The sequence below is a fragment of the Lethenteron reissneri genome, chromosome 29 (assembly GCF_015708825.2).
Source record: "Lethenteron reissneri isolate LAM-NWPU_2019-01 chromosome 29, ASM1570882v1, whole genome shotgun sequence".
Lineage (NCBI taxonomy): Eukaryota > Metazoa > Chordata > Hyperoartia > Petromyzontiformes > Petromyzontidae > Lethenteron > Lethenteron reissneri.
The window spans coordinates 12,043,136-12,056,183 of NC_083807.1; the positions used below are offsets into that span (position 1 = coordinate 12,043,136).

A 13,048-nucleotide genomic window follows, 5' to 3' on the forward strand; every position below is an offset into this window, starting at 1 on the left:
GAGGGGAGGAGGGGGGGGGGTGGAGGAGGGGGGTGGAGGAGGGGGGTGGAGGGGGGTGGAGGAGGAGGGGTTGAGGAGGAGGGGTGGAGGGGGGGAGGAGGGGGGTGGAGGAGGGGGGGAGGGGGTGTAGGAGGGGGGGTGGAGGAGGGGGGGAGGAGGGGGTGGAGGAGGGGGGGGAGGAGGGGGGTGGAGGAGGGGGTGGAGGGGGGTGGAGGAGGAGGGGTTGAGGAGGAGGGGTGGAGGGGGGGAGGAGAGGGGTGGAGGAGGGGGGGAGGGGGTGTAGGAGGGGGGGTGGAGGAGGGGGGGAGGAGGGGGTGGAGGAGGGGTGGGGGGTGGAGGGGGGGTGGAGGAGGAGGGGTGGAGGGGGGTGGAGGAGGGGGGGGTGTAGGAGGGGGGTGGAGGAGGGGGTTGGAGGAGGGGGGTGGAGGAGGGGGGGAGGAGGGGGTGGAGGGGGGTTAGAGGGGGGTGGAGGGGGGGGAGGAGGGGGGGTGGAGGGGGGGTGGAGGAGGGGGGGAGGGGGGTGGAGGGGGGTGGAGGAGGGGGAATGGAGGAGGGGGGGTGGAGGAGGGGGGTGGAGGAGGGGGGAGGAGGAGGGGGGGGAGGAGGAGGGGGGGGAGGAGGAGGGGGGGAGGAGGAGGGGGGGGAGGAGGGGTGGAGGAGGAGGAGGGAGGGGGGGGAGTGGAGGAGGGGGGAGGAGGGGGGGTGGAGGAGGAGGGTGGAGGGGGTGGAGGAGGGGGCAGGAGGGGGGGAGGAGGAGGGGGGAGGAGGGGGGGGAGGAGGAGGGGGGGAGGAGGGGTGGAGGAGGAGGGAGGAGGAGGGGGAGGGGGGGAGGAGGAGGGGGGAGGAGGAGGGGGAGGAGGAGGGGGAGGAGGGGGAGGAGGAGGGGGGGCGTATCCGCCGCTGATGACGACGGCAAAGATAACGGGAAGAGGAGAGGAAGAGGCGGACACGTGACAGAGACTCCCCGGGGCTGGGCAGAGAAACGGAGAAGTTGGTCCACTACTCCCACGTGTGAATTGAGCAATTACGGCCGTGATAGAGTGAGAGAGAGAGAGAGAAAGTCAATTACAAAGCTCCAAACCTCGCGTCTCTTTATCGATTTATTTAGGCGGCAAGAAGGAGGAGGGGGACCATGCTTCGTTGCGTCTGCTGACGAACCCCGAGCCCGTTCAGAAGAGCGGGAAGACCGACCGGGAGGCCCGGACTCGCTCTCCCCTCCCCTGCCGGGTGAGTTGAGTCGTCGCCGGTAGGGGCGCTAGGCAAGGCCGTGGCTTCCCGCGGGCGGTGTTGGGCCTTGGTATGGGAGCGAGTGGTTTGAGTTAACGGGATATTATTATTATTGTGATTATTATTACTGTTAGTCGCGGTGTGTTTAACGGACTATGTCATGGCTCTTACTTTGTTAATATTATAGACAGGAACAAATGTTGGTGAAAGGTTTGAGTGTAAAGTTGGTGAACTAAACCGGCTAACAGAGCCCCCCTTTTCACGGGGGTGGTGAACTCCAAGCGGGTTTTAGTGTCACCGATTTGACGACACCATAACAAACCCAGCTTAACTGCCTTGTTTTGAAAAAGAAAGTTATAAACTACGAGGTGAAACTCACCTTGAAGCAGATGGGTTTGTTCTTGAACGTTCCTGTAAAAAAATCAGATTGACCTAATCGATAAATGTTGTCGATAACGCAATCGATGCGGCTCCCTCGCCCCAAATTTCACGAAGGACTAAATCCCGAGGTAACGTCCCGATTTAAACAAGACTATGCACCTATCATATACATACTGCGTGCGGAACGATTTACATTACTTTTTTACCCCCTTCATAAGGAAGTAATTGATCCGTGATAATTGTTTTTTTACCCTTCTATCTGGCAACAAAACTGACACATTTTTTACAAGGAATCATGTTTGCATAGACCACAATACCTGCAGCCATAATGCAAAAACATAACTCTGATAATATATGCACTGTCCTTGAAGTTGATTGGTCCACCCGAGACAACTTTTCTTAGAGCCTAGTCTCACATGGTGTTGGACCAGATGACGCCAAAAGGCGCACAACTCAAAGACAATGCACCATCAGAGTATGAGAGCTCGGGGTAAGCATTTACACCATTGGAACCTCATTTGCCAGTAAAAATATGATAATTGTTTTTTTACCCTTCTATCTGGCAACAAAACTGAACCTTTTTTACAAGGAGTCATGTTTACATAGACCACAATACCTGCAGTCATAATGCAAACAAAAACACAACTCTGATAATGTATGCACTGTCCTTGAAGTTTATTGGTCCACACCCGAGACAGCTTTCCTTAGAGCCTAGTCTCACATGGTGTTGGACCAGATGACGCCAAAAGGCGCACAACTCAAAGACAATGCACCATCAGAGTATAAGAGCTCGGGGTAAGCATTTACACCATTGGAACTTATGGAACCATTTTTACTGGCAAATGAGGTTCCAATGGTGTAATTGATCCTTTTGAAACGTTTTAGTCAAATCGAATGGAGATTAACTTGGTTACGACAACTTAGTTCCGTTTCAGTAAAACTAAATCGGTTTAATGCCACCGATTAGATTCAACCTGTCGTATTGAAAACACGTGAACACAATTCGTTTCCCAACCCTCAGTGTGTCACCAGCCGTGATCTATACACCGTTGGATGAATGCCACCCCAAATCAATCATTCCACACCTCACGGTATTTCGATGTTAACAATCGATCATCCAGCGCACCCGAGATCAATTTAATGGTTCCATCACAACCGTAGACGTCGTTCCCTCCTTTGACTCCCACTCCTTCATTTAGTCTCGACAGCCTTGGTCATCATCATCATCATTATCCCTCTATCCAATAATCACTTAGGTTTCATAACAGTGTAAACGATGTCGTTATAACTTGCCTACATTCTTGAATCCATTTGTTCCTCTCCCTGTCCCGGTGTATTTTCAAAGCACGCTACTCTCTCTCCACACTCAAATGCCCTTCGTTTTTCTTACTTGACCTTATGTCACAGTAAGGTACAGTAGTTGGGACACTTTTGAGCTACTTGCTTCTTTTAGGCACATTGTATTACACACAATTGCAAACCTGTCAACCCCTTATCAGCGCCTACCTGATTACAGACCAATTCAGACCTTATTGGTCACCACATGCCCTTATAAATCTCAACGTCCAACCTACAAGGTTCCATCACAAGGGAGAAACACAAAAACCACGTTCTTTTAGCGCAATTTCCCTGTAGTACAAGAATACGGGTAAAACCTTATGGGTTGACAGCGATGACATTATTTAATCCATTTGTTCCTCTTTGTCTCGATGTATTTTCAAAGCACGCTAACTCTCCCCACGCACAAATATCCTCAGTTATTTTTTTCTGGACCTTATGTCATAGTAAGGTGGTGAACACTTTTGAACGACTTGCTTCTTTTAGGCACATTGGTATGTTGCATCGTATTACACCCAAATTGGTTGCACGACAGCGGAGCGTAAATGCTCACATTGCTCGGCGCTTAAATATCTCGCTCGGTGTGATTAATCAAATCCCTGGACTGTAACGCGATCCTGCCGTGCTGTGTGCAATGTGCTGACCAGCATACGGCACAGCCTATGAGTATTGTTGCCTTTTCCACTGCTGGTTTATATTGTACTGTGTATAGAAATGTACTGTTTAACGCACACATTCGGGCATAACCACGGACATTGTTTGAAGTTGACCTTTCGTTAAGTGACTGCAAGTGTTTGTGCAATTGTGTGTGGGGAGTGGTGGCGCAGGGGTTAGTGTGCTGCGCTACGAACCTGGCGACCCAAGTTCGATTCCTTCTCACGGCCAACACCAGTGACGAGTATCTGAACTGGTCCTGGGCCTCCCCTAGGTCGACTCAGCCTCCAATGGGTACCTGGTGCGGTGTGTAAACATTGCCACCGGGGAGACAAAGGCGGCCCGGCGTGGTGCTGGCCACCCATCCCCTGGTGTGCCGTGCCGGCCTTAATAGGTGCTCGCTAACAGCACTTTCCCCAACAGTCCGTTCAGGCTATACGGGGGATCTTTGTCTTTGTGGAGAGGGTTGTGAATGGGGCGGGGGGGGGTTGCTTTTAACATAGCGCAGGTCACACATGCCAACGTTGCCGCACATCGCTTATGCGGTAGCATGAAAGGCGACGCTTCAAAAACACCAATGTCATTACATGGAGTGATTCTTAGCCGTATAGTGGGTCCCCTTTCTCTCGGGGAGGTTTGAGGGCCAGCATTTTGAGTGACTTCACACCCAGCCCGTGTACCCCCCCCCTCCCCCTCCTTGAGAGTTGGTGAGGTTTCTACGTTGAGTTGTGCTGCGGGCAAAGTCCAAAGAATAGTGGTGCCTCCTTAAGGTTATGGGGCATGTGATAATGCAGTCATAAAGCCGGTACAGTACTGTACTTTCCCCGCTGCTGATGCTGCTGTTGTTGAAACGCTAGAGTGAATCACACACGCCATATGGCTGCTCGAGCAACTGTGGCGAGGGCTTTTTTTGGGGCTCCCAGAGGGAAACATCAATGTGGACCTCTCCGTGGTCACTTTTAAATTTGGAGCATCATCACAGAAGGGTCCATCCAGGCTGTAGCTGCCCGTGATCGACACTTAAGACTGCCCTCTCTTGTGCCCCTTATTAATCTTGAAATGCACTCTGTAGTATAATGTTTTAAAAATATATAGTACTACACTTCATGAATCCACAGATCGGTGAAAGGCCTCCCCATAACATCCTGGTGAAGGGTCGGGAGGGGACCCAGAACTGGTTCAGATACGATTTGCCACTGGTTTTAACCATGGCTGGAAATCATACTCAGGTTGATCGGTTAGGAACAAAGTGCGCAAACCACTGTGACCCTTGAGAGCCAGGTTTACTAGTGTATATGTCAAAGGGAAAGATTAGGAAACTATTCGGCCAATAATGCCTTTCAAGGTCAGTATGTTCTGCTTCCAGGTGTACACCACAAGAGACCACCAATGGGGTTTTTGCTGTGAGCAATCATCATAAAGCAAGCCACTGTTGGTTATACAAATGCCATAGCATGTGGCGATGTCTGGATGCCACAGGCAAGACGCAACATGAACTCTGCAGCCCACATTGGTAAGAAACAGGTTATAGGAAGAGTGCAGCAGCTATTTACAAATATTGTACACATTAATGCCAACCCAACCATAATATAAACCCACATTAGACTACGTTTAGGTGATGTAGAGGTACATGTATAGCTCTTTTGGCGATCCACTTCTAAATGAGGGCCTTCCTATGCTGTCCGGGTCGTGGGGGTTCTGACCAAACTTTCACCCTGTTGGTGAAGGCCTGGGGGTATAATGTGTTGGCATAGCGGTACAGCACATTGAATATTTCTGCACTCCCCGTTGCTGCCCACAATGTAGCCCCAGAGCCTATTGCACTTGCTATGCATGGTGGTTGCCCATCCAAGCACGATCAAGGCTCAGATCTGCTTAGTTTCCACGAATTGATGAGATCGGGGCTTTTCAGGTAATTTTGGTCATAGAATTACATTAATCATTGCAGTTTAATGCTACAGGGTCAGCCCTTAGCTGGACTCTTTCAGGAAAACCCTTTACATGAGCGATTATAACCAACTGCTGATCGTATTGCTATTATTAACATCAGCATCAACCAGAGGGCTGGCAGGTTATTTCCATTGATCCCCCATTCGTGCGGATGCAAAGATTGTTTAATTGATAATGTTTCTTGGTAACCTGTTGGCAAGTTTTGTGGTTGACTGCTACAATGCTAAGCTATTTTAGTCGTGCAATATACAGTGCTTTTAGCTTACCCAACAGCATTGTCAGTGCTGTTTATTTTATATCACCCAGTCATTATCACTTAATGGTAATTATTATATTACTTGTTGAACATTCTTGGGTAAAGTTCCCTCGGCTGCCATTTCATTGTTAGTCATGTACACTGGATATTATACTTCCAAGTGACTGCTGCCAAAACCCACTTGATTTTTTCGTGTAAATTTGATGTCTGTAATATACGTATTTTGTTTAATACACGTATTCTCTTTTGGTCTCAATTTAATCATACACATTTTTTCCTCCTTGCTTCTTTTTGCACACTTTTGGGCTTATATTCCATCAACTCAATGTCCAAGTTCAGGTCCATTTATCACGGCATGTAATAATACTGTACCTTGATTAAAAACAGTTCTTTAGATCGCTTGCTTTTCACTATTAATGTCAGTTTTCCAAATGAAATCTGGCCTGTTGGCTTAGCAGGAGAATGAGTGGATTTCAGTCTGAAGGTTTCGAGTTCAAATCCTGGTTGGGGGTTGATTCGGCCCATCATCCCTCCGGGGTCGATAAAATGAGTGCCATTTTGCTGGGAAGTCAAGAGTGGTTGTCCTATTCTTAGGTTTTTTCGGTAAAGTCACGTAGGTAAAACATCTAAATTAATAAAAATAAAATAAAACAAAAATCACGACGTTTCGGAGGCAACACAAGTGGTTGTCCTATATCTAGACTTGCCCCCTGCCATAAAATGTGGAATTTCCATCACTGGCTCAGGTTTGTGAAAAGGACATCAACACCGTCTCAAGGGTCATTGAGCAGGAAATCACTAACCTTTGAATATTGCCTATATATCATGTTTAGCATCTAAAACTTTAATGATGTTAAACGTTTTACAGTGGATGGCTCCTTGTCGACTTGGTGGAAAGCGGGACAATGAGTGGAGTAGTGGGACTTAGCGAAAATCTTTAAGAATGACCATTTATAATTTGCCTCAGGAAAGGTGGTCGCATTGAGATGGTACATATTTAAAAGTATGACTGTTTTATACATTTATTTGTGACCATCCAGAGGTTGTAATGTAATTACTGTAAATTCAATAATTTATTTTTTTCTTCTTTTTAATTTTTGTTTTGTGGGAGTTTTCTTGACCATTCTTCATGGTGGTCAGTGTGGATTGGTGAAGATGGGAATCCAGGAATTATTTAGGTACCACTCGCCACTGATGTTAGCTGTGACTGTAAATTGAACTTGGGTCGCCGGTTTCATAGGGCAGTGTGCTTGCCCACTGCACCACTGCTCTACCGCTAACGTCACAGCATATTATCATCATCATCATCAGACATTATAAATCCACTGCTGGATGAAGGCCTTCCCAACCCACCACCATATATTGCGATCCTGTGATGGAATAATCCACTGATCACCTGCACGCGAGCTATTTCCATTGCCCCATGTCCTTGGCGGACATCCTCTCAAATGTATTCCATTCGCTGGCTGCCACTCATTCATTCTTGACCATCGGCCATCATCCCTTCTAGCACCATGTACTGCCCAAGCCAACTCACATTTATTAACAGTTTCATATTCTTAGGTTTTTTCGGTAAAGTCACGTAGGTAAAAAATTTAAATTGATAAAAGTAAAAAAAACAGTTTCAATCATCTTTAAAACATGCGTATGACCTCTAATCCAAATGTTTCTCGTTATGTCTCTCAACGTTCTTCCAAGTATGCTTCTTTGTGCACTTTTTATTTTTCGTTCCATTTTTTGTGTGGTTATGACCATGTTTCTGAACCATATGTGTCATAGGACATTGTACGCCCTGAATACAAACTTTCTTCATTCAGGACGTTGGTATGTTACTTTTAATTTTCAAATTCAGCTTTCCAACAAGCACTAAAACCTGCACTCTGTACGCCTTATTATTTCATCATCACTATATACCATGCCAAGGTGATTATTATTATTATTAGATTTTTATAGTTCTCAATTCCAGTAACATTTTATTGCTGTAGGATTTTGCATAAGCCTTACCAGATGTCTCACTGGCTGAATGGAGATATATTAAATATACTGTAATCAGCTTCATTATTGGATGATTTAAATTGATTTTAATATGTCTATATACTGTATTTGTAGACACTTTGTACTCTGCCCTTGGACCTATTTTTGGAAAAGGATATACAGAGGGTGGAGGTACTGAAACCAGATGCAATTCTTCTTGCGTTGAGTAATGGGAAGCGGGAATTGAAAGTGTGTGGCTGCTCCTGCACTTTGGGTTAAGGTAGTTGGGGTTAATTTTGCATCAATTTCCAGTAAAGTCTCTGTTAAATTGTAGTTCTCAGATCACTCCTATGTTGGATTTCCAATTATCAACCTAAAAAATGCACTTCCATCTTAGGTTACATTTGTGTGTGTGTGTGTTGAGCTTATTTCCCACCGTACGAAGCCAACCATGCTAATCGGTGTACAACATTTGTTGTACTTAAAATACTTCCTCTACAGTATATTGCAAAGCAAATAAAAGCAATGTTACATGCTCAGAACCTAAAACAGCCACAGCATCCTGTATGAAGCTCTGGGGAAATGCATGTGTTTTTACATTACTTTGTCATATTTTCTGAAGACACGTGGTTAAATGTACATTTGATTAATTTCATTATGTGGAGTGCCAAGGCAGTTTCCATGAGGGGATGTTATAAGGTGTTTTACAATGCATTGATTAATCTATTAAAATGTATTATTACATTAACAATACATGCAATAAATCAGATATGTAAAAATATTTTTTTTCATTCAAGTATGCTGAATGAAATTGGTTTCCATCGCCCCCGCAGCCACACCAGAGACACTACAATTGTAGATTGCCACTTATTTTCTTGGGTGCGCTGCCTCATCTATTTTGATTAGGGTGGTTCCACTAGACAAAGTAATGGTTTTGTTGACAAATACTCCTACCTCCGCCCACACGCAATAAAACAAATAACTGAGCCAAATTGCTCGAAGCAATGTGTAATTTTTATTCAAAATATAACTCGAAGATGCATGTTTATACCAAACAGTGCGAGTGTGAGTTGGTGTAAAACGTTAAATTATAGACCGGTAACAGCCCATTGTGCCTGTATTGTGTTGAAATAAAAGTAGAGTTTGATTGCGAGAAAAGCTAATTCATTAACGTGGCGGTGCTGTTACCGGGATCGCTGCGAAAATATATTTTTACAATAAAACTCAAGTTTCCTGCAGGGTGATATTTTTTAATTGTATAAAAAAATAACGTCCCCGCTGGGGCTGGAAGAGGGCAGCCACATGAGCCCTGTGCAAGGAGGAAGTGTGGCCACACCGCATCTGCCCTTATAAGGGCCGATCGCCCCTCTCAGGGAAGCCCCAGTGGCTGATGGGAAATGTGGTGAGAACCATGCGTGTGTGTCGCCTGATTTCCCCCTTTTTGCCGTTGCACGACGGTGTTGCGATAAAACTCGTCACCTCTTGGCGAAAAGGTAGCTTGGTGTAGCGTGGATGGACGGTGGCTGTATGCTGCGTTTAAATTAAAATTGTGCCAGTCCGATGGCTGAATAATTTGTGACGTGCACGCCAATGTCGGGCACTGTGCTGTGGTCGGTTGGTGGCATATGAGGAAGCTTGTGAATGTTGCTTTTGCCTATACTATCTACATTGCCATGATGAAATGCCATTTTATTTAATGTGTGTTCTATAATGAGAACCAATATGGAAGATGTCTCAATCTTACCACAAGAGTGTGCTCATTTGGGGGACTATGGGTACCGGGCAAAGTGAGAAAGTTGGTTGGTGTTGCTAAATTTTTTTGCTCTTTCATTCCCAGGTTATCCGAGTGCTCATTGAGCAAATTGTTCAAGTCGAATGAGCCCGAAGCGTTGAACAGGACCTCCACAGTTTTAAGCATTCGGGTAAGCTCACTTTATCAGATCTGAACCACTTATCATGAACAGGGTGAATTCCATGTGAGTGTTGTCATCTTAGTATGTAATTTGAAATTAAATCTTGAATTACAGATTTTTTTTTGTTCAACCAAATGCTGAACGAGGGCCTCCCCTTTCATTCAGCCTTGGTGCTTGTTTGGCCATACTTAACGATGCAGGGCTTCTGGGGGTTTGTGAAGGGCAGTGCCGAGGACCATTTCATATATCACTCGCCACAGATGTTAGCCATGGCCAGGAATCAAACTCAGGTGGTTGATTTTATTGTCCTGTGCTCTTACCACTGTGCTACCACTCCACCCCGTTCCAGTACGAATGCTTTAATCTGCTTTCAAACGTGATGCCATCATTTGCAATGCTGGAGAGTATTAATAACCAAACTGATACCTTGCCATTGGGTAAGGTTAAATGTAACTTTATCTGTTCAAAAGTAGACGCTATTGATTGTTTTCACACAGATTGGGGATATTGTACTGATGTGATGGTGGCGTTTAGTTTAGGGCAGGATAACATTTTTACACAATGTAATTATCATTTGTTTTAGGCTTTCATTTCCTTGAATGTAAAAGTCTTGGCAAGAGTTTGTGTTGAAACCGGAACTTCTGTTTGGGAAGTGCTTAGAAGGAAGTGACGTGGCTTTGACCATCAGATTCTAGTCTTGGGGGTGTCTAGGAGCAGCTTCGCCTCTTGTTTGCCATGTCGATGTACAGTGTAGCATTGTGTCGAGGCCACCGTGAGCAGTGGCACAGCGGGATAGCACACTGCATTTTCATATTCTTAGGTTTTTTCGGTAAAGTCACGTAGGTAAAAAATTAAAGTTAATAAAAGTAAAATAAAAAATCACAACGTTTCGGAGGCAACGCAAGCTTCCGTCTTCTGTGTTGCCTCCGAAACGTCGTGATTTTTATTTTATTTTACTTTTATTAATTTTAATTTTTTACCTACGTGACTTTACCGAAAAAACCTAAGAATATGAATCCTTGCAGTCACGAAAGCTTCAAATCTAGAAGCACACTGCATTGTGAACCCGGCAACTCGAGTTTGGTCCCCAGACATAGCTAATTATTCAAATGGGATCTTTAAAATGGGACGTTTTTTTGCAAGTATTAAAGTATGAAAAAATCAGAATAGGTTTTATGGCCAGAAATGGAAAAACCTGTTATAATTTTTTCATGGTGATTTGTATTTTTATTCACCATTGTTTATCATGACAGCTTTCACTTGCAGAGATAACCGATGCTACGCTGGGCTCTCAGCTGTGTTTAAGTAAAGGGAATGAACAAAAAAAGGCTCGCTTTGTTGTAATTAATTATCCGACATCGATGTTGCCTTCATCAACGCGCTGACCAGCATGGTGAAGTTTTGTCAATCAACTCCCATGGTTGACATGGCCTGGAGAGATCTTTGTCCAGCAGAGGATTTTACAAAGGGCTGTAAATTGTTGTTTACAGTCGTCTGTAAAGTTATAGCCAATATGAATATGTTGCTTGTTGTTTGCTAGGCAGCTCATGGTTTTTTAATTAGTGCCACTTCGCTCATCAAATAAAAATACCGCATTATGTACTCTAATGGTAACGCTTTGTCAAGATAGTCATGTGGCTAATGGGGCTCAAAATGGTCTTGTGTGAGCTTTGAGGCCACACCGCAGAAATCCGAGGTATGAATCCTGGTGTAGCAAGTTGATGGTTTCGACCAGGTTACCAATGACAGCACAAAAGAAAATAATTCAGTAGAATAGTGTTTTTCATTTGACAGGTAATGCATGTTTTGCAAAGTCTTCAGTAAAAACGGCGAGAGATGAAGCGCTGGCTGGTGTCTGTGTGAGAGAAATTCATTGAGGAGTCACCAGGCATTATTCATCTATGGTTGTTTCCTTTGTGAAGATTTAGTTCTGCTGCCATAAGTCTGGAATGCATTCATGCCTTGGCCTCGCGAACTGACTCCAGTGGGGCAATTGTCACGTACCACAAATATGAAATGAAACAAATACGACGATTTGACCAAATGACTTCAGTAAGAATTCATACGTAGATAAGGGTATTCGAATGAGTAATGTGATCGGGCTTGCAGGGAACATGAACCCTGTACATCTGAATAAATGTCTTAAATAATATGACTCCTTTTGGTATTTGTGACATTCTCATCGCACAAGGTTCTCTGGCAGCAGGGTGACGCAGTAGTAACAGTTGTGCTTCACAAGCGACTCTGGGTTCAATTCCTAATTCTGGGCTCTTTCTGCGTGGAGTTTGTATGTTCTCCCCTCTGTTCTGCATGGGTTTCCTGTTTTATGGTTCTTCCCCTAGCTATAAAAGCATACCGTGTAACTGGTATTGGCTAAAACATCCCAATACTGTAAAAATTACCTGAAAACTACTCAATTAGGATCACACATCACAACATTGAGCTCGATGGCAAAAACTGACAGTACTTTGCTAAAAAGAGTCTCTTACTGGGTGAACAAGCATAAATATAACAATTAAATAAAAAACATAGCCGCTTTGTTTCACAGATGGGTATTTGTGGGTAGCATACACTACTGTTCATGATCTTCCTGCTGATCTTCATGCTATACAATAAAATTTCATTTGAGCATTAATATGATAACACAGAATACTACAATGTCGTGGTTTGGTAGCTGTAACACGGTCATTCGTGTTCATTGCATTTGAGCATTAATATGATAACACAATACTACGATGTCGTGGTTTGGTAGCTGTAACACGGTCATTCGTGTTCATTGCATTTGAGCATTAATATGATAACACAATACTACGATGTTGTGGTTTGGTAGCTGTAACACGGTCATTCGTGTTCATTGCGTGTACTTCAAGGTTGACTTGGTTGAAAGCTTTGAAAAGCGCAGCTCAAGCATTACATAATTTCTTTCCGTTTGCCCTTTGCAGGTGATCGCAATATGGGCAACTTACTGAAAGTGCTGACGTGCACTGACCTGGAACAGGGACCAAACTTCTTCCTAGACTTTGAAAGTAAGCCATGGAGCCACCCGTCAATTAGCGTAGTGCATCATTTGTTTCATTAAGACTTGAGTTCAGTTAAATGTCATGAAACCCCTCTCCCCCGATTGTAAAGATTTGATAAATACTTGGCTTACTTCACCATTAAGGTATGAATGTAGTTACAGTAAAAAGGCAAAGGTGCAGCCCTGCAATGTCCTTTCTGACATCACTGCTTGCAGAAGGGCCTGAGCTGGATGAGCTCCAGAGTACCTCCCTCTCGAGTGTAATTGGCCTAATCTTCCATTCATCGGTGGACAGAAGCGCGTGGGGTTTAAGAAACTTGGCCTTAGTTTCAACGA

General features: G+C 44.7%; 1 protein-coding gene across 2 annotated transcripts in view; it reads left to right on the top strand.

Moving 5' to 3' along the window:
• Window positions 1-870: 870 nt before the first annotated feature.
• LOC133349254 (CYFIP-related Rac1 interactor B-like) overlaps window positions 871-13,048 on the top strand; it is a 34,398-nt gene continuing 22,220 nt past the window's right edge. Inside the window, exons 1-4 of one of the 2 annotated variants that reach the window (XM_061562599.1) lie at window positions 871-990; window positions 1,109-1,227; window positions 9,618-9,702; window positions 12,636-12,719. In XM_061562599.1, the coding sequence (XP_061418583.1) occupies window positions 12,647-12,719 (73 nt within the window). In that variant the 5' untranslated portion in view covers window positions 871-990; window positions 1,109-1,227; window positions 9,618-9,702; window positions 12,636-12,646. Of the gene's footprint in view, window positions 1,228-9,617; window positions 9,703-12,635; window positions 12,720-13,048 lie in introns of both variants that reach the window. The other variant, XM_061562598.1, reaches the window with a different exon arrangement.